Source organism: Mya arenaria, chromosome 4 (genome assembly GCF_026914265.1).
Source record: "Mya arenaria isolate MELC-2E11 chromosome 4, ASM2691426v1".
NCBI lineage: Eukaryota > Metazoa > Mollusca > Bivalvia > Myida > Myidae > Mya > Mya arenaria.
This window is the reverse complement of record NC_069125.1, coordinates 18754903-18776276: the sequence shown is the minus strand read 5'-3', so window position 1 is coordinate 18776276 and position 21374 is coordinate 18754903. Positions and strand designations below refer to the sequence as shown.

Genomic DNA, 21374 nt, shown 5'->3' with positions numbered 1-21374 from the left:
GTTTCCAACTTTGTAAAAACACATTTTTCTAGTAATATTAAATGTTGTTGCTTCAATAATACAGACACAGGATTGCATAAAACCTAACCAAAAAAACATGATACAACGGATTTGAATTATTGCTTAGAAGTGTCAATTGATTGAATATGATTTAAGTTGACTTCTTGGTAATGACGATACCTGTTCAACAAAAGTTATGTGTACAGTTGCAGACACTGATTTTCTCTACGGGTCAAAGCAAGAAATACGAAAACAAATTTCAACCATATTAAATGAAAGATGTCTCTGTATAATCTGCCATCGGATTGTTCACACGTCGTCAAAAATGACTTACTCAAATATAGCTTACAGGAGTATTAGTTCATACAAAACGAGGCTTTAACTAAATATTGCACATTTTTGCTGTCTGCATGCATTTTCTGTCATGTATTTCCACGTATAGCGACAAGAATCACACATCAAAGTGTGTTATATCATCACCATGCAATGCACAGAACAATGCATGTTGTTTGACTAAAGATATTATTATTACTATTATTATTATTTACATATGTTTTGTATATACAGTCCATGTATGACATCCAAATGCAGCACGTGTGTAAATCGTGATTACGGCTCCATCAAAGATCAGCTGAACCGTTTTCGTTTTATCATTTACTAGTACACGGGCAGACGAAAGCCCTGTCTGGTTATATATTATCATGTACTTTTTTCTTGAAACCCGTTCAATATGACCCAGTGCCCCGTTCCAATAAAGATCTCAAGGTTTATGGTCGTTACTGTCCGGGCGTATCTCCGTTTTTGGGCGTAAACTGCGTTTTTAATAAAAAAAATATCGGAAGGCCATGAATCGAATAGATAACCTAAGTTAGGAAATGACTTAAGATGTTTAATAAATCCCGGCCCTGGTATATTTTCTTCTTTAGCTGAGAATATAAATACCGTTTCTTATTGTGCTATGACGCTCCTTATGGCCAGATGCTCAGGGGTGATATTTAATTCTGGTTATTGGATATAAGAACGGTGAAGTTTATAATCAGATTGCTCCATATAAATAATAGAAATGAGTCTTACCACTCGATATCACGGCCTTTGGAACGATGTTGTAGATGTGTTTACCGTCCCTCGGGTTACCCCCTCGCTGCATGGTGTAGTTTACACAGTCGGCCCACGTCAACATTGCATCATAAAGGTAGGGGGCATAAGCATCTAACTATATAAACACAAACACATCATGAAACATCTCAATTCAAACATTTATTTAAAAAAGGAACCTTTTATTTACGCCGAATACATGAGCAAACTTTGGATTGTTTTATATATTTAAAAAATATCGAACCCATGAAGTTTCCAATGCATTTTACAAGTAGCCGCACACGCATACTATAAATTGGAATTAAAACCAAAGCATGCAATACCCAACAAAGAATCGTTCATCCAATCAAATAGTAAATGGTACCTCTGTGTTATTGAAAGGAATGTCCCAAGCTGATACATTAACTACAGCAGCTTGCTTGGCATACTCTAGGAAATTATCGTAGTAGTCTTTTCTTACCACTGGCTCCATAATAATCTGTGAAAAGAGTAGAGGCATATTGTGGGTGTTGAATCATTAGCACGAATAGCCAGGGAGGTAAACACTCCGGTAAGAAACGTTATTCGTTAAATACCTTTTTTTTTAAATAGAAATTAATGTTGTTGTTTTTGCTTCAAAGCATGTGAACTATCTTTTATTACATGTAGTTGTATTTCAATAATAAAATATCGTTGCCCCACAAATCCCGGTACGTGACTGTATTTTACAACGGTTTTCTTCTATTTGTAATTTAAGGTAAATATAACTTAAAAAATACATAATTAACTTCACTTAAACAAAGTTCCGAACAATCAGCCTAATATCAAGGTATTTTATATCAAAAACTCGGTTTGTTCGTTATCATGCCGCAACGTGTTTCCCTATTCTAAATTTGAAGAAGCTATAATGTAGGTCAGTGAAAACATATATATTTTAGTCAAACCTTTAACACTGTTAAATGCTGCTAATTAAAAGCTAATTAATTTTAACTGTCCTGTGTACAGACATTCTTTAGTTATGCACATGTTAACATGTTATGAATAATTGCTTCTATAACTTATTTCAGCTGTTTTAATTTCAGTCGTGGCTTTTATCTCGCAAGACATGCTTTCGTGGCTTTTATCTCGCAAGACATGCTTTCGTGGCTTTTATCTTGCAAGACATGCTTTTTAATAGCAGGATGTTAACTGTGCTGGGACAAGTGTGTAATTGAGGTCACTTATATTAGCTGCGTACCACACACACCCCGCGAGTTCAGTTCCGCTGACATTTTCAAGTCGGCAACCCACACATTTAATAACAAAAATACATAGTATACATTTTCATATACTACTTATGTTCCTTCTTCACTTATAAAAGTGGCAGGGGTAAACACTATACTTTTGTCCGGTCGCTATCATAAGGCCCACTGAAGACTAGTTGAACGTAGCCGGCAAGAAGGTTTTACAAGACAATTATTTTACGACCTGTCAAAATGTTTACTGATATAAGTCAGTTCATGTTTGCTGAACAAAAATACTATATGGTAGCCACAAAAACATGCACAAAGGGCAAAAGAAGAAACCTTGACAGTTTGCTATATAGTTGTACTGTGGACGTCCTTGTTTCTCATTTAGTGTCTCTAAGGCCTGAACCCTGTGCACTAAACAACCCTTAGTGCTTAATGTTTGGTTATTTGGCTACTCCAGTAGTTTATATATTCCAGGAATTTTAATGCTAAATTAAAGAGGTTTATATTTAACATTTTGAAAGTTAAAAAATTCAAAACGAATGTCTTGCTCTCCGTCCAGACAAACTAGATCGTGTGGTATACCGAGAAGCCTTGATATTAAATCCATGCCCTGCTCGGTAATGATGTAATTAGAAAAACCTGAGACAGAAACATTTATTGCATAAAATGCAGTATTTAACACTGTGTAAATTTAAGAACGGAATGTTTTGTTTTCTGAATAAGTTTTACTAAAAGGTAATTTGCAGCTGCAATAAACCTGTACTTTTTATTGCACTCGTACAGAGCAGTGCACATTCATAAAATGTATGAGTTTGATTTAATTGCATCTTAATTTTATGAGCGTATACCATATTTTCGTTTGAACAATCAAATGAATTGCATGTACGGGTCATCTTAGTAAGTGAATAGAGAACAAAAACAAGACTATAATTAGAGCAATGCAGATCTATAAATATTACTCTTATCTTTATGATTTCGGATTTTTTTTATCCTGATGCAGGCGTACTTGTAACAGAAAAGTCCCATACTTATTATTTATAGAACACTGGTAAGAATTGTCTCGGCCTTTCTGGGACATTTAATTATTACTGTATGAAACTGAGTAATTAATCATGCTTAAACAGGGATACAATAATTATTATGCATTTATAAAAAAAACTTATTAAGCAAACCACGAAACATGGGAAAATTATTTTATCTATCATTTTGATACATCATCGTATTAAAATGGAAGACATAGCTATCTTATCATCTTTAACCACCACCAGCCTTTTCAAAGCGGGTTCTTTTTGAAGTTAGGACAAAAATTGTAATTTATGACTTTATTACACAATAACGCAATTTAAGCTTTCACTTTTAAAGGGTGATTGGTCGTAAACTATAGAAGTAGGGTAGCTAATTGATATTTCTATGTAAACACGTTGCTGATTTCAACACAATATTGTCAATCTAGAGACAAATTCCGGTTAAGTACTTGTTTATCTAAAATTTGATTGATTCCTTATATTCGATTGCAAAATGTTATTACAATAATTGACGTTTTGTTTTTAAGCCGTAGCAATATGCATGCACGAGTTATTAAAGGGATATCTAACATTGCATCTCGTATTTTAACTAGCTCTGGGTAAGGTTTTTAGGAGAGACAACCTCAATATCCTTACCCAAGGTCATTCGGAACTACTCGGCCATTTTAACAAAACAACCTCGGATGTATTTTAGTGGTACGCTTAAGTCCGCTGCAAGTAGATCGCGTAGTAATTTTATTTAGCAGTTAAACTTAATGATTTAACTCTTGGAAATATTTATTATGTTTGCAATAATATACTTCACTGACATTCAATTTAAACTTAGATCAATAAATACTATTCTAAAACACCATATTTCATAAATGATATAATTCAAAAATTTACGAACTACTTCAACTGATGTACCGGCATACATCCGAGGTTGTTTTCCATAAAAATGGCAGAGGAGCTCCGAATTACCCAAGGCCTTGACCTTATAACAGCAACCAGCATACAAGAAGATGATGATTAACAGTTTATTTTATCTCCATTATTGTTCTAGTTGAGATGAGTATTTAACTGGTCCTATCAACAATATACAATTGAGGAAGAATACGTTCACTGGACAAACAGAAGGTGTGTATTTAGCTGACAGTAATTTAAACTACAGAGCAGATGAAACCACCAATTTACACACTTTCAAACAAGCTATCTATCTTCACACAAAATAAGCTCACGGTATTGGGGAATGTTATGATTATTTATTTGTTTTAATTCATTCACCTTTGATTATTCAAGGCTCAAATTAGGCTAAAATACCTCAAGTGGTTACTAGTTCAAACGCATTCTGAAAGTGAATAATGAGTCATTTTTCACTTTGTTTTTACTACTGAATAAGTAGTAATGGATAAATTAATCAATTTGAAATTGGTTACATACGTGAATCACAGATTCGAATATTGTCCTTGCAATTTCATCTTGAGTATCGTTTCTACGCCAGCCCCAGTCAGAAACTATTTTCTCGTCCATGACTTTCAGTGTAAATAGCTAAAACATAAGCAAAATCAGCATGACTATTGTAATCGAACTATAATTGTTGCTACACGCAATATATACAACTGAACTAAATTAAGTTAGTTTGCAAAACACAGCCCGTGTATTTTCAACAGCATTATGAACCATTCAAGTCCATGTGTAGTCAACAGCATTAAGAACCATTCATGTCCATGTGTAGTCAACAGCATTATGAACCATTCATGTCCATGTGTATTCAACAACATTATGAACCATTCATGTCCGTGTTTATTGAACAGGATGATGTTAATGAATCCATTCATGTCCATGTGTACTCAACAGGATGGTGTCAATGATTCCATTCATGTATAGAGAACATTCCATGTCTAGACCCACATCGCTTATAAAACACATTCATAGTATTGGTAGAAGTAACCTTCTTGTTTTTAAAGGTCTACATTATACATAGTAAATAATGAATTTGAAGACAGTTTTGACACTTACATCGCCATGAACACAAAGGAAGGCCCATTCACCGTTCGCCATCCCTAGTTTATGTGCTATCAGCAGGTAGTGTCGCAACATGTGCCAAGGGACCACAAATATTATCACTGAAATACAAATAATTACATCATATATAGCATAAATTTAAACAAAATATCGCATCAACTTTGGTAAAGCATGTGTAGAATTGCTGTCGTGCTAATAAATAACACTGAAATACTGAATTCACTAATCAAAACAATCATACTATTTCATTAACTTTTCCATCTAGTCACAAAACCAATGTGATTACTAGATATATTTAACTTAGATGTTTCGAAACTTGGTCAACCTTGCCCATTAGATAATGGTCAACATGGCCCAACATTTCCTGTTCTGTTGTGCCCAACAAAGCCTGTTAGATTGTCAACATTGTCCGTAAGATCATGGTCTATATTGCCCACTGTATAACTGTCAAGATTGATCAGAATTATTCAGAAATACAGTTATTATAAGATTCAAACTATTAAGAGTTTATGTTTAGCTGATTGTCCAAGATTATATCCAACAGCAATGCTATTTGTATTTCTCTTTTTGCTTTTTCATCAGTTAGATCGTATTTATCGGGAAATATATACATTATATCAAATGCATAAAAATGATACGGTACATTTTGACCAATTAGTTGCAATAAATACAAACATATATATAGTACCACGTGCAAACTTCTTTATCTGCAACAACATCGACTGTATCTCGCTATCAGTTGTCCCTTCAGTGACATAATTTGTGCTTTTGATATTGTAGGACTGTCCTCTTGAGAAGTCTCTAAGCGCGACGGCGACCGTTTCGTATGGTGCCTGCTTGTCGTTGATCAAGGCAAAGTCGGTCCAGTTGAAGTAGAGACTAGTCTGGCGAACGATTTCAGCTGAAAATTAATATTAAATAAATTTACAAACGGTCACTTAGTATTGGAGCAAAAGCCACAAGGCTGTAACTTTTAGGCACACTGATACAGTACACCATCTATGTAGAACAACTTGGCCTACTAGTATCACATTAGTCATTCAAAGTTTAGTCAGTGTAATAAACGTTCAGACAATTCTTAATTGAATCGATCAATATATCAAGCCTTCTAGTTTGAACCAGTATGTTCAACTATTTAGTTAATATATTTTCATTACTTTTTAAGATAAGCATGGTAAGAGTTTTAAATAATATTGGTTCACCATTATATTATTTTACATGGACCATATATTTAAATAACACCAAAACAACACTACTATTATGATATGATACATCAAATGGGGGTTATAAAACAATATTTTATTATGATCGTATAGCAATTGTATTAATTTGTTTCCCAAATTACATAATGTTTATATAAAAAGCTCTTGCTAAAATCTTTAAAATTTATTCAAACTTAAAATGTTGTAACTTTAAAATGAAACTTCACCAGTAACACATTGTTGTTCAAATGATGAATGTCTTAATGTCTGAATCATTTCGTGCTTATTTCGGTTTGTGTTGTTTCGTCAAGACGCACCTGTTTAGTCTTAATATATATATTCGATTCTCATTTTTAATAACAGCATTTTGGGAAGTTTGTGGGAAAACTTTTCTTTAATAATGTTTTTACAAACCACAATTAACAAGCCTATATGTAAATAAAATTAAGACAGATATCATAATTCAAGACGGGTTTCAACTATGATTCGTTAGCTTGGAGCAGTTTTCTTGCATTTAAAATTAATCGCAGATAGTATATTTTCGACTCATCACGCTCATACATTGTTGTTTGTAGAAGACGTTAATATTTAAGACCGGTTTTCCGAGAAGCACAAAAAGTGTGTTGCAAATGATAAGATATTAATTTTCTAACGTCAACTGGTGCAGACAATAATAATTTAATTTGCACAAACGGGGGTATCTGTTTTAGTTTTTTTTTTCTTTTATGCATCAAGAAATAAGTACAAAAGCTAATTTGTCTCTTCTTCTATGAAACAGTTGTTTAGTTTATTTTGAAAATCAACAGCAAGAACACTTATATGCGCGGCCTTAACAAACATTGAAATTAAACTTAATAAACTGAATACCAACGCGTCTTTGAGTGCCAATCTGCATTTAAGATTAAGAATTGTTCAGGAAATCCTTTTATATATATATATATATATATATATATATATATATATATATATATATATATATATATATATATATATATATATATATAGGTGTTGGAAATGTATTGAAACCATCTTTAAATTGAACAGAAATATATGCAAATCTGCATTTTAGATTAAGAATTGTTCAGGAAATCCTTATAAACGATTCAAATTAATTATTATATTTTATTAGTAAAAACTGTAAAAAACAACAACATCGTTTTTATCTGTCGGTGTATAAGATATCACAATTTAACATTGTTATTTTGAAAGAAAAAAAATCGAAATGTATTTTCAGCCGGTGGCCTTGCATAAACACTAAATAATATTGGTATTAGTATATATATAGGTGTTGGAAATGTATTGAAACCATCTTTAAATTGAACAGAAATATGTGAAAAATATTTTTTTGTTTTTAAATAACAGGGCTTAAAGAATCGAAAACATCAGGATGAATCGCCAACCAATACCAGGGGGTTTACCTTCGCTATAATACAAACATTCTTGGGGCTTCGTTGGCATTTGTGTGGTGTTGTTTTTATCATACACATCTATACAATATATTAAGAAGCTGTCATTTAAATGCAAGTTTGTAAAACAAACTAGTCATAAGATGCAATTTTAAGTACGACACCTGTGTTATTTCTTTTTTATATTTTGAAAAATTGATTATCAACTTGTTTTGATAGTTTGGAGACTTTGATCATTTCATTGCAAAAGTTAAGCACCACACCTTCTAATGAATGGTACATCATCATTTAAGTAATTATCTAATGAGTTGGGGTTTTTTTTATGAAATGCACACTTTTCAATTTAAACCTTACCACAAAAAATAGTCGTTCTATCATCATATATTTTATTTTTATATAAGGCAATTGTTTGTCCACTAAATTTGGTTTTATAAATTATTCAAAATTATATCAATTCAAAGAGTTTAATACGCATCATAAAAATGCGTTCACTAACATAAACAAATAACGAAAATTTAGGGGAAAGCCCAGTAACCAGTGACCAGTAGCCATAACATAGAACGGTGGTTTTATGAACATTCAAAAAACACAATGAACAAAAGCCAAACTAACATTAATACGTTATTATTTAACCTATTATAAACTAAATTTCTAGCCAGAGAAATCGCCAATCAGCCTTCAAGTACTACGCTTAGTTGTTTAAGACTTATAGTTTTACAAATGACAAAAGACTTCATTATTTGACCCCCCGCCTGTACAACTAGATGCCAATCAAAGACACTGATCCAAGAAATCACTTCGCTTGTTTCCGCCCTCTTACTTAATATCTTTTATTTAAAACATATACATAAAATACATATAACAAGATAATAACTTAAAAAATATATATAAACGAATTTAGCGGTTATCCGCCCGGGAACGCCCGGTGAATATGAAAGAAACGAGTTTTGTTCAACCCTAAACAAAACCACATCTAACACTTTCTCATGGAATTCAAGCAAAACTCCCGTATGTTTTCATTCGTGATCTTCGCTCTGTACGGTTATTTATAAAACACTTGATTCATCAAACACGCGATTCATTATGTGACTAAATAAGCGGTATATGTGATTAAATATAAAAAAAAATACGAGTGAATGGTGTAATTAACTTAAAACATCTTTGACACTAGCGGATCTAGGGGTGGGCGCTACCGGTGCCACAAAAAAAAACCGACGAAGTTTACTTTTTATTCAATATACGAGAAAAACAATAATTAAATACGCTTAGAATATAATCCCGAGAATGCCATGCTTTTAGATTTTGACAAGTCAAAGGCACCTCTGATTTACTCTATTTAAAGATATATATGCATACCTTGTACGCATTATTATACTTGTACAATTGATCTAAATAATGCAATCTGGCTACACAGTTTAATTTATTCAAAGGGAATTATGGAAAATGCAAAGTAGATAAACATCGTTAAATGTGGTTTAATCCCCCGTGAACTAATTGTCCATAACTTACGTTTATGTGCAAAACACAAATGTTTATGTTTTCAAATTGCTTTATTTATTGTCAAACATGGAAATATGAGCTAGTGTTGACGCAAATCCAAGCAGTTATTGGAATAATTATTATTTTTATTTTCGAACGATTTATACATGCATAATACGATTTTATCGCATTGAATTAAAATGTCCGTTATATGAAGATAAAACTTTATTGTGCATAATAAGCTGCAATGTTAAGTTTCTTCAGTGACACATGTCATTTAGTTTACACTGCTGTTCATAGTACATAATGAGTTATTATCATCGATGTACGTACATGTTAAGGGGATAGACACCAAATGGTCCCAAAATCGGTATCTAATCGGTAATACAGTATTTCCACAAAACAAACCAAGATTTGTCAATATGAGCTAGTATGATGCCGATATAACAGCATTTTACATAGGTAAAAAATATGTTGTTGCTGAGTTAACATGTTCACGGCCTCTAAACGCCATCTCCACCACTTTACGGTGGTGCAAAGAAAAAGAGCTGTCGACACTTCCGTGGTGGAGCTGTGCCCTATGTTTACATGAACAAACGTTCGGCTGATGGGCTGATTCGGCTGTAGTTAGTTGCTTGGTCCCTGTATGTATAGCTATTTCAACATCAACGATATTGAAAGAGTGCACCTGATATACTGGGACACTATCATGTATCGAAAACCCACAATGGTCTTGTTCTGTTCTTTCCAGATCCCACAATATTACTGTTTTTACTTACAGAAGTAATGTAGCGGTCCCGAGAGGCGCACAAGGGTCGTGTACTTGTCCCTGTCCTTGAAGTCTAGATGGTCGGACACCCAACTGAATACAGGCAGGTTCCAGATGGATCCTAGTTGAGCCACGCCCAATAGTCCTGCAGGAATAGTATATAAAATGAAGAAATCACAGATAAGTATAAAATTAAACTAATTCTGTTAATTCACAGTATCGTGTCTTGATGTGTGTGTGGGGGTTGGGCTGATGTTTCAGATATACCTAAGCTAAAGCCACGGCCAACATTCCTGCACGCAACTTAAGCATTTCGACGATATAAATTAATCCATGTGTTTAATGAATCATTGTTGATAATTAATCTTTATGTGACACGCCTTGTATGCCAGATCGCCAGCTTTGAACGGACCATAGGTGGTATGTATTTATAATCAATTTAAATATAACTAAGAGGTCAATGGGTTCATACTGATCGGCAATTGGCATGAGAAAACATAGTATTATTGTTTGTACTCATATAATATGAACAATAATGTCATCGAAACTACTCATCATAGACCTGGCATGTGGTTTTACCTGGTCCAATTTGATTGTTCGCTTAAAGGGACTGTGTCACAGATTGGCACCAAAAAAAGTTTTTTTCTGTTACAAATCTCAGGACAATTATCTAATAGAATGTGTTACGCTTTGATATCATAATTGTAAAAAAGAATAACAAATTGTGTCGGAGACCGTGTTCGAACCTGCGTCGCCACAATTGATGTCCAGCGTCTTACTCACTGAGCCACAAAGGCTTATTCTAATCGGGTGACATAATTAAGCTATACACCTACCTCGGTTATATCACGTGATAAGACCGACTACCCAATCACGCATAAGGAATGAATTCTACCTGGTAGACATACCCAGTAATCATTTTTTAATGGAAAAATACGAAATAACTGCTAAACTTAAATAAATTGTAAACTGTGTGGTACTTCAGTTAGTAAGTTTCAATGCATTGTACACATCGATGCCAAGTTTATGTCAGTTTTCGACAATTTTCCTTTTTGTCGCTATTTTATCATACGTGAGACAGCCCCTTTAAGAGTTATTCAGATATCGGTATAGCGGAAACGCCTATGTTGATAAGATGATGTCAATAATAAACTCATTGCAGTTTTTGTTTTATCTTGCAAGGTTGTTGTTTATGATGTCATTATGTGAGGCCTTACGCTTTATTGTAAGTAACCACTTGTTTTGTAATACGTTTGGCCAAGTTCGTTGAGAACTTAAACAACTGGTTTTAGGCCACAGTGATCTCCTGTTTCGATCGACGTTCGAAGTCGGTTACCCATACATTTTGTGTATTCTTTCGTTATTGATGTGTAACGTTGTGTGTCTGTCTATAGATAGATAGATCGATTTATTTCAGTATGGAATGCACATACATGGACATTTAAAATAAACAACATGTATAGTAAATAACATTATACATACATGATATTATCAACAGCCATGACAGGCACAACGAACCAAGGATGACACAAAAAAGAGAAAACTCTTATTTCCATTGTGATCCTTTGTTTTGGTGGCATGGCATAGGGAGGCATTGCATATTTAAGTAATAATATAGCTGTAATTGAAATTGCACAAATATATTAAAAGTTAGTCTTTATGCATTAAAATAAATATTGTCGTAGTTGTATCACAGTCACTTTACATAATTTAGTAACATAAAGTTATAGTTGAGAAAGTTATATATAACTATCACATTAAATTATGAATATGACAGTATGTAGTACTTATAAAATGCGAGGTTAAGTTAAAATAGTTCCTTTACTGAAAATCTTTGAATAAAAAAAAGCTTTTTAATAGCATAACTAATTATGCCAAATTATCTAAAAATTCTTTACTAGCAATTTAAAAACAGGTAATTTCTTAGTCTGTGCGATACAAGATGGCAACTTGTTCCATAAGGAAATGCCAGAAAAGAAGGACTTTAACCCAAAACCGTTGACCTCTGGAACAACATAAGCCCCTTTCTGGTATAACCTTGTCCTATATGTGTGTACAGTATCTTGGGCTATCTAGTGTCTAATAATGTATGTTAGGGTTGGAGCCTTGTGCCTTTCAAAAGGTTTATGTAAGAAAAAGAAGTAGTTGAACTACTCAAAACATTGCAAACTAATGTGTGTCTATAGTGAGATACTGGAGATAATTGCAAACTCATGTGGGTCTATATTGAGATATTGGAGACAATTGCAAACTCATGTGGGTCTATATTGAGATAGTCTACACATTTTCAAACTCATGTGGGTCTATGTTGAGATATTGGAGACATTTGCAAACTCGTGTGGGTCTATATTGAGATATTGGAGACATTCGCAAACTCATGTGGGTCTATATTGAGATACTGGAGACAATTGCAAACTCATGTGGGTCTATATTGAGATAGTCTACACATTTTCAAACTCATGTGGGTCTATGTAGAGATATTGGAGACATTTGCAAACTCATATGGGTATTGGAGACAATTGCAAACCCATAAGTGTCTTTATTGAGATATTGGAGACATTTGCACACTAATGTGGGTCTATATTGAGATATTGGAGACATTTGCAAACTCATGTGGGTCTATATTGATATATTGGAGACATTTGCAAACTCATGTGGGTCTATATTGAGATATTGGTGATAATTGCAAACTCATGTGGGTCTGTATTGAGATATTGGAGACATTTGCAAACTCATGTGGGTCTATATTGAGATATTGGTGATAATTGTAAACTCATGTTGGTCTATATTGAGATATTGGCGATAATTGCAAACTCATGTGGGTCTGTATTGAGATATTGGAGACATTTGCAAACTCATGTGGGTCTATATTGAGATATTGGAGACATTTGCAAACTCATGTGGGTCTATATTGAGATATTGGTGATAATTGCAAACTCATGTGGGTCTATATTGAGATATTGGTGATAATTGTAAACTCATGTCGGTCTATATTGAGATATTGGAGACATTTGCAAACTCATGTGGGTCTATATTGAGATATTGGAGACATTTGCAAACTCATGTGGGTGCATACAGAAATACCGGAGACATTTGCAAACTCATGTGGGTGTATACAGAGATACGGGAGACATTTGCAAACTCATGTGGGTCTATATTGAGATATTGAAGGCATTTGTAAACTCATGTTGATCTAAATTGAGATATTGGAGACATTTGCAAACTTGTGTGGTTCTATATTGAGATATTGGAGACATTTGCAAACTCATGTTGGTCTATATTGAGATACCGGAGACATTTGTAAACTCATGTTGGTCTATATTGAGATATTGGAGACATTTGCAAACTCATGTGGGTCTATAATGAGATATTGGAGACATTTGCAAACTCATGTGGGTCTATAATGAGATATTGGAGACATTTGCAAATTTGTGTGGTTCTATATTGATATACCGGAGACATTTGTAAACTCATGTTGGTCTGTATGGAGATATTGGAGACATTTACAAACTCATGTTGGTCAATATTGAAATATTGGAGACATTTGCAAACTCATGTTGGTCTATATTGAGATATTGTAGACATTTACAAACCCATGTGGGTCTATATTGAGATATTGGAGACATTCGCAAACTCATGTTGGTCTATATTGAGATATTGGAGATATTTGCAAACACATGTGGGTCTATATTGAAATATTGGAGACATTCGCAAACTCATGTTGGTCTATATTGAGATATTGGAGACATTCGCAAACTCATGTGGGTCTATAATGAGATATTGGAGACATTTACAAACTCATGTGGGTCTATATTGAGATATTGGAGACATTTGCAAACTCGTGTGGTTCTATATTGATATACCGGAGACATTTTTAAACTCATGTTGGTCTGTATCGAGATATTGGAGACATTTACAAACTCATGTTGGTCTATATTGAGATATTGTAGACATTTGCAAACTCGTGTGGTTCTATATTGATATACCGGAGACATTTGTAAACTCATGTTGGTCTGTATGGAGATATTGGAGACATTTACAAACTCATGTTGGTCTATATTGAGATATTGTAGACATTTACAAACTCATGTGGGTCTATATTGAAATACCGGAGACATTTGTAAACTCATGTTGGTCTATATTGAGATATTGGAGACATTTGCAAACACATGTGGGTCTATATTGAAATATTGGAGACATTCGCAAACTCATGTGGGTCTATATTGAGATATTGGAGACATTCGCAAACTCATGTGGGTCTATATTGAAATACCGGAGACATTTGTAAACTCATGTTGGTCTATATTGAGATATTGGAGACATTTGCAAACTCATGTGGGTCTATATTGAAATACCGGAGACATTTGTAAACTCATGTTGGTCTATATTGAGATATTGGAGACATTCGCAAACTCATGTGGGTCTATATTGAGATACTGGAGACAATTGCAAACTCATGTGGGTCTATATTGAGATAGTCTACACATTTTCAAACTCATGTGGTCTATGTTGAGATATTGGAGACATTTGCAAACTCATATGGGTATTGGAGAGACAATTGCAAACCCATAAGTGTCTTAATTGAGATATTGGAGACATTTGCAAACTCATGTGGGTCTATATTGAGATATAGGAGACATTTGCAAACTCATGTGGGTCTATATTGATATATTGGAGACATTTGCAAACTCATGTGGGTCTATATTGAGATATTGGTGATAATTGCAAACTCATGTGGGTCTGTATTGAGATATTGGAGACATTTGCAAACTCATGTGGGTCTATATTGAGATATTGGTGATAATTGTAAACTCATGTGGGTCTATATTGAGATATTGGTGATAATTGTAAACTCATGTCGGTCTATATTGAGATATTGGTGATAATTGCAAACTCATGTGTGTCTGTATTGAGATATTGGAGACATTTGCAAACTCATGTGGGTCTATATTGAGATATTGGAGACATTTGCAAACTCATGTGGGTCTATATTGAGATATTGGTGATAATTGTAAACTCATGTTGGTCTATATTGAGATATTGGAGACATTTGCAAACTCATGTGGGTCTATATTGAGATATTGGAGACATTTGCAAACTCATGTGGGTGTATACAGAAATACCGGAGACATTTGCAAACTCATGTGGGTGTATACAGAGATACGGGAGACATTTGCAAACTCATGTGGGTCTATATTGAGATATTGAAGGCATTTGTAAACTCATGTTGATCTAAATTGAGATATTGGATACATTTGCAAACTTGTGTGGTTCTATATTGAGATATTGCAGACATTTGCAAACTCATGTTGGTCTATATTGAGATACCGGAGACATTTGTAAACTCATGTGGGTCTATATTGAGATATTGGAGACATTTGCAAACTCATGTGGGTCTATAATGAGATATTGGAGACATTTGTAAACTCATGTGGGTCTATAATGAGATATTGGAGACATTTGCAAACTCTTGTGGTTCTATATTGATATACCGGAGACATTTGTAAACTCATGTTGGTCTGTATGGAGATATTGGAGACATTTACAAACTCATGTTGGTCTATATTGAAATATTGGAGACATTTGCAAACTCATGTTGGTCTATATTGAGATATTGTAGACATTTACAAACTCATGTGGGTCTATATTGAGATATTGGAGACATTTGCAAACTCATGTTGGTCTATATTGAGATATTGGAGATATTTGCAAACACATGTGGGTCTATATTGAAATATTGGAGACATTCGCAAACTCATGTGGGTCTATATTGAGATATTGGAGACATTCGCAAACTCATGTGGGTCTATAATGAGATATTGGAGACATTTACAAACTCATGTGGGTCTATATTGAGATATTGGAGACATTTGCAAACTCGTGTGGTTCTATATTGATATACCGGAGACATTTGTAAACTCATGTTGGTCTGTATGGAGATATTGGAGACATTTACAAACTCATGTTGGTCTATATTGAGATATTGTAGACATTTACAAACTCATGTGGGTCTATATTGAAATACCGGAGACATTTGTAAACTCATGTTGGTCTATATTGAGATATTGGAGACATTTGCAAACACATGTGGGTCTATATTGAAATATTGGAGACATTCGCAAACTCATGTGGGTCTATATTGAGATATTGGAGACATTCGCAAACTCATGTGGGTCTATATTGAAATACCGGAGACATTTGTAAACTCATGTTGGTCTATATTCAGATATTGGAGACATTTGCAAACTCATGTGGGTCTATATTGAAATACCGAGACATTTGTAAACTCATGTTGGTCTATATTGAGATATTGGAGACATTTGCAAACTCATGTGGGTCTGTAATGAGATATTTTAGACATTTGTAAACTCATGTTGGTCTGTATTGAGATATTGGAGACATTTGCAAACTCATGTGGGTCTGTAATGAGATATTGGAGACATTTGCAAACTCATGTGGGTCTGTATTGAGATATTGGAGACATTTGCAAACTCATATGGGTCTATATTGAGATAATATAGATATTTTCAAACTCATGTGGGTCATTATTGAGGTATTAGAGACAATTGCAAACTCACGTTGGTATATATCGGGATATTGGAGGCATTTGCAAACTCAAGTTGGTCAATATCGGGATATTGGAGGCATTTGCAAACTCATGTTGGTCTATATCAGGATATTGGAGGCATTTGCAAACTCAAGAAATTAGCCATTATATATATGCATATATAACGATAAGCTAAAATAATCCCTATTCGTTTTGTGTTATCATTGATTAAAATATCAATCACCATTTGAGGGTAAACCAACCCTAACTTCTTCACAACTTAGTAAAAACTTTAAAACCGTTATTGTGTTCTCTCTTCATCATTCAAATTTGTGTCCTCAGTAAAAAAAATAAACATTGCATGTTACCGCGCTAAACACGCCTTGTATTATTTCCTTATCTTTAACTTATTTTGAAGAAGATGTATTGTTTTATAAAATCATTCAAAATTATTTCTTTTAAATTTCAAAGAAAAAGCATTATAGTGAGAATAAGGGCTGAGGCGTCTTCAAAATACACTTAAATGTTATGTATTTAAATGGTCCTATAATATAGTGTTAATGTTTTGTTTTAACCTGAGTATGTAGCAAAACTCTTTTCGGCACAAGTGTATATGTGGCATTCATTTTTAAAGTTACTTATATACTATTTTTAGATTTGTTTGTCATTATGTTCATTTATTCCGCATATTAAGTTGTATGTATGGAGCAAGTAAATATCTCCTTATAAGTTCATCTCTAGCATGCTAATTTAGGACATGTATGCATTCTCGCGTTAAATACTGCACCTGTACGTGACATTTCGCTTTATCTTTCTGCAGAGTATATATAGCTATACACGCGTGATGAAAAGGCTTGTGTGAATATACATTATGAAACTAGCTGACTTTTTGTGTATACATTATGAAACTGATTGTGTGCATACATTGATATAATAATCTTTGTGTATACATTATGTAAAAGTTTGAATGAGTGCATTATGTAAAAGTTTGTTCGTATGCATTATTTAAGAGTTTGTGTGTATATCTTAATATGTAAACGTTCCTGTGTGTGTATGCAACATGTTTATGTAAATGCATTATGTAAAAGTTTGTGTGTATACAGTATGTAAAAGTTTGTGTATATACAGTATGTAAAAGTTTGTGTCAATACATTATGTGAAGATGTGTGTGTATACGTTATATAAAGGTTTGTATATATACAGTATGTACATTTGGTGTGTATACATTTTGTAAAAGTGTGTGTAAAAACATGATTTAAAGATGTGTGTGTATACATTATGTAAAGATTTGTGTGTATACATTATGTAAAGATTTGTGTGTATACAGTATGTAAAATTTTGTGCGTATATATTAAGTAAAAGTTTGTGTAAACACATTATGTAAAGGTTTGTGTGTATACATTATGTAAAGATTTGTGTGTGCATATACATTATGTAAAATTTTGTGTGTATACATTATGTAAAAGTGTGAGTTCATACAGTATGTAAAAGGTCCTGTGTATACATGTATTATGTAAAAGTTTGTGTACCAAATTTCGCATTATATTTTGATTAAGACGATGTTCCTTTCATTAAAAGTGTATGTTTTGTATACATTAATTGCTTTTATGTTAACTTGGTAGAACTTAAGTATAAGAAATTATGTTGTATCTTTAGCTTTGATTTAATTGTGCATATGACGCTTTACCTGCGGAGCAAGGCGGTCCAATAACGACATCGGGATCGTATTCTTCCACAGCCTTGACAAATGATTCCATCGCTTGCTTGGAGTCGCAGTTGGAATCATACCACTTCGCTCTGTAAAATATCCAAACACATATATGCCATATAAAGAATTACTAGAAGTGCATTCATAAAACAAAAATGGGGGCTATAAGTCAATGTGTCTAAAATTGTTTGTTTATAGAGGTGAAATTGTATTTGTAAAATGTTTTGAATCATTTTGTGATGAACCTGCAAAGTGAACTATTAGCTGGTTTGAACGCCTCCCCTGCTGCCTTAGTTTTGTAATAGTTTCACAGTCCCGATATTACAATAAAATAATACTAACAGGTTTTAATGCGTCAAGGAATTTGATCATCTTTGATTGGACTCACAACACAACGCTCCATGCCTATTATTTATGGCGTGACTTTTTAGTTTAGAGAAATTGCGTTAGGTGTATTTCCTATTATGTGCATTTTGTCGAAAATATGCATGATTTCATCAAGCGGATTAGAGACCTCGTGCTAATAGATAGCGTTTAGAACGAGTAGATACAATATATTTGTCTTCACAGTATTCAATAAACCGAACCCATTTTCAAGAAATGTATAAAAAAAGTTATTTCAGGGAAGCTCTTTGCAATGTCTTAAGGAAACTTGCCGTACGTTCGTTCAGTAATTAAGCAAGGCAGTACACTCGGAACTTCCCTGTCATTTTCCGTCGAAAACAACCTCGGATGTATGCCGGTACATCAGTAGAAGCCAATCGTAAAACTCTAAATACTGGTTTTAATTTAGTGTAGTGTTTTAATGTGTATTTTGTATAATTAAGTTTCAATTGATTGCCAGTTAAGTGTATAATTGCATCAATAATTAAAATTCCAAACAGTTAAGTCATTAAGTTTAACTGCTAAATTGAAATAACTACGCGATATAGTTGCAGCGTAGTTAAATGTTAAGATCTCTGACATTGTAAACCGCCCATATACATCCGAGGCTGTTTTCGATGAAAAATTACCGAGGCGTTCCGAATGCAACACAATAATTTAAATAGTGCATGTGTCTTCTGAGAGATGATCAGAGTAGATGTTTTTTTCTGAAGTCTTAGGTCTTGTTACAGTCAAACATTTTTTGCTATTAATGATGTCTTTCTTAAATTGACAAGCAGGCATTGTAAGTATGTCATGGACAATATAGTAATGACATTTTATTAAATTACTTTTCCTAAACTGTCATTTTCATTGTCAAAACCTGTGTTTGACAAGTTACTTAAAACAAAGCTCATGAGTCCTTTGAGTGAATGTTTAAATGTCATCCTGTTTACAATGTTAATGAAAACTCGTAAACATCAGAAAAGTCTATTAAACGCTCACTGCATTGTTTTTGAAGGGAACTCGGAAAACAAAACAAAGACACATAAGTATATCCTATAAAAACTCAAGTGGGCATAAATAGCTTTGTTCAAATACGGAGTATAAAGTCACGTTATGATGGCTTTTTGTGTAAAGTAAAAAGACATGTTGACGCAATAAAAGTCGTATCAAAAAAGTATAATTAAGCTATTATAGTTCTAAGCTATTCAACACTATAGATGCGTGGGTTAAAAATGGCAACATTTCAGATACACCTTACTTGTCGTGATATAACGAATATCATGTGTACATTTATTAAGACGAAATAAAAACAGAAAATAAAAAAGAACAATAACATTAAAAAATATTGTTTATAATTTTAATGGCATTGCAAAATGAAAACTACACAAAATGGACATGAAAATACAAAAAAAAGTGACTGCCTTACCTAACAGTTTTGAGACCGTTACCCTAAACTCAGATATCTTGGCCTTAAAAGACTTTAAACTCTTTGTTTAATTCCTCATAAAAATATATTTTAATAACAAATTTGTTAATATTTGGAATAAGCCTCTTCTAGCGATGACATTATGTCAGGTTTTATTACTTCTTGTACTAGTAAAACAATATCGTGATATATAATTTATTGTATGATATAAATACATATGAAAGAAACTGTTTATTCAATTACGTTCGGTCACCTGTTAAGATATGATTTATATTGTTTTTGTTCTCGACAGTTTTTGGCCACAAATACCTATATGACGTTAACTTGTCAAAGCAATAACCATTTCTCACATGTTATATGTATTTAACAATTGTTGCTTGTCAAACGTTAACTCGTTGACTGCTCTACATTCGGCTTTATCTGTTGTAGTAATGTTATATGTGTTGTGCATACTGTTATATGCTGCGAAAAGATGCCTAAGGGCAAAACACAGGAAAAACACAATCGTAGCATCTCTGCAATTTCGAATCGAACACATCTTCGAATGTTTGCCGATGCATAAGTACAAGTTATTCGTAAATTTGATAATAATATCTACCATGAATAGCGTTTAAACGTGTTATTTTTAATTCAAACTGATTTCCAATAGAGTGTTTTATTGCATAAATAGTTAAGATTCCTTATAGTTAAGTCCTTAGGCTTAAATGCTTAATATTTTGAAAGCACTTCGCGATCTACTTGCAGCGTAGTTAAATAAAAATAGTTCTGACATCGCAAAACCGTCCATATACATACGAGGTTGTTTTCGATGAGAAATAGCTAAGCTGTTCCGATTGTGTGTTAAATGCTGCAAAAAAGTCCAAAGGGAAAACACAGGGAAAACAATGATTTTGTTTACTGTATGATTTTGTCTAGATGCATTTAATGCAGGATAAACATTTGCCATCTCCTCTGGGATATACTTGTATGGTTGTTGATTGATTGTTTTTTTTGCTAAATAGTTGTTGTAATTTTAATACGACTGCTTTACGAGTTATGACATATTGAAATGTGGTACGAAACAAACTTCTCACAACGCCGATTTATCAAATATAAAATGGTTTATTGTCATATCGTGATGTTTTATTTGTATA

At 33.3% G+C, this 21374-nt stretch overlaps 1 protein-coding gene across 1 annotated transcript in view; it reads right to left on the bottom strand.

The window, feature by feature from the left end:
• Positions 1–21374, bottom strand: part of LOC128232496 (atrial natriuretic peptide receptor 1-like) — a 42380-nt gene that overhangs the window by 19382 nt on the left and 1624 nt on the right. Inside the window, exons 2-8 of the mRNA XM_052946069.1 lie at positions 18426–18535; positions 10202–10336; positions 6024–6236; positions 5330–5436; positions 4751–4858; positions 1460–1573; positions 1075–1213 (exon numbers count right to left, since the gene is read on the bottom strand). Coding sequence (XP_052802029.1) covers positions 1075–1213; positions 1460–1573; positions 4751–4858; positions 5330–5436; positions 6024–6236; positions 10202–10336; positions 18426–18535 — 926 coding nt within the window. The remainder of the gene's footprint in view (positions 1–1074; positions 1214–1459; positions 1574–4750; positions 4859–5329; positions 5437–6023; positions 6237–10201; positions 10337–18425; positions 18536–21374) is intronic.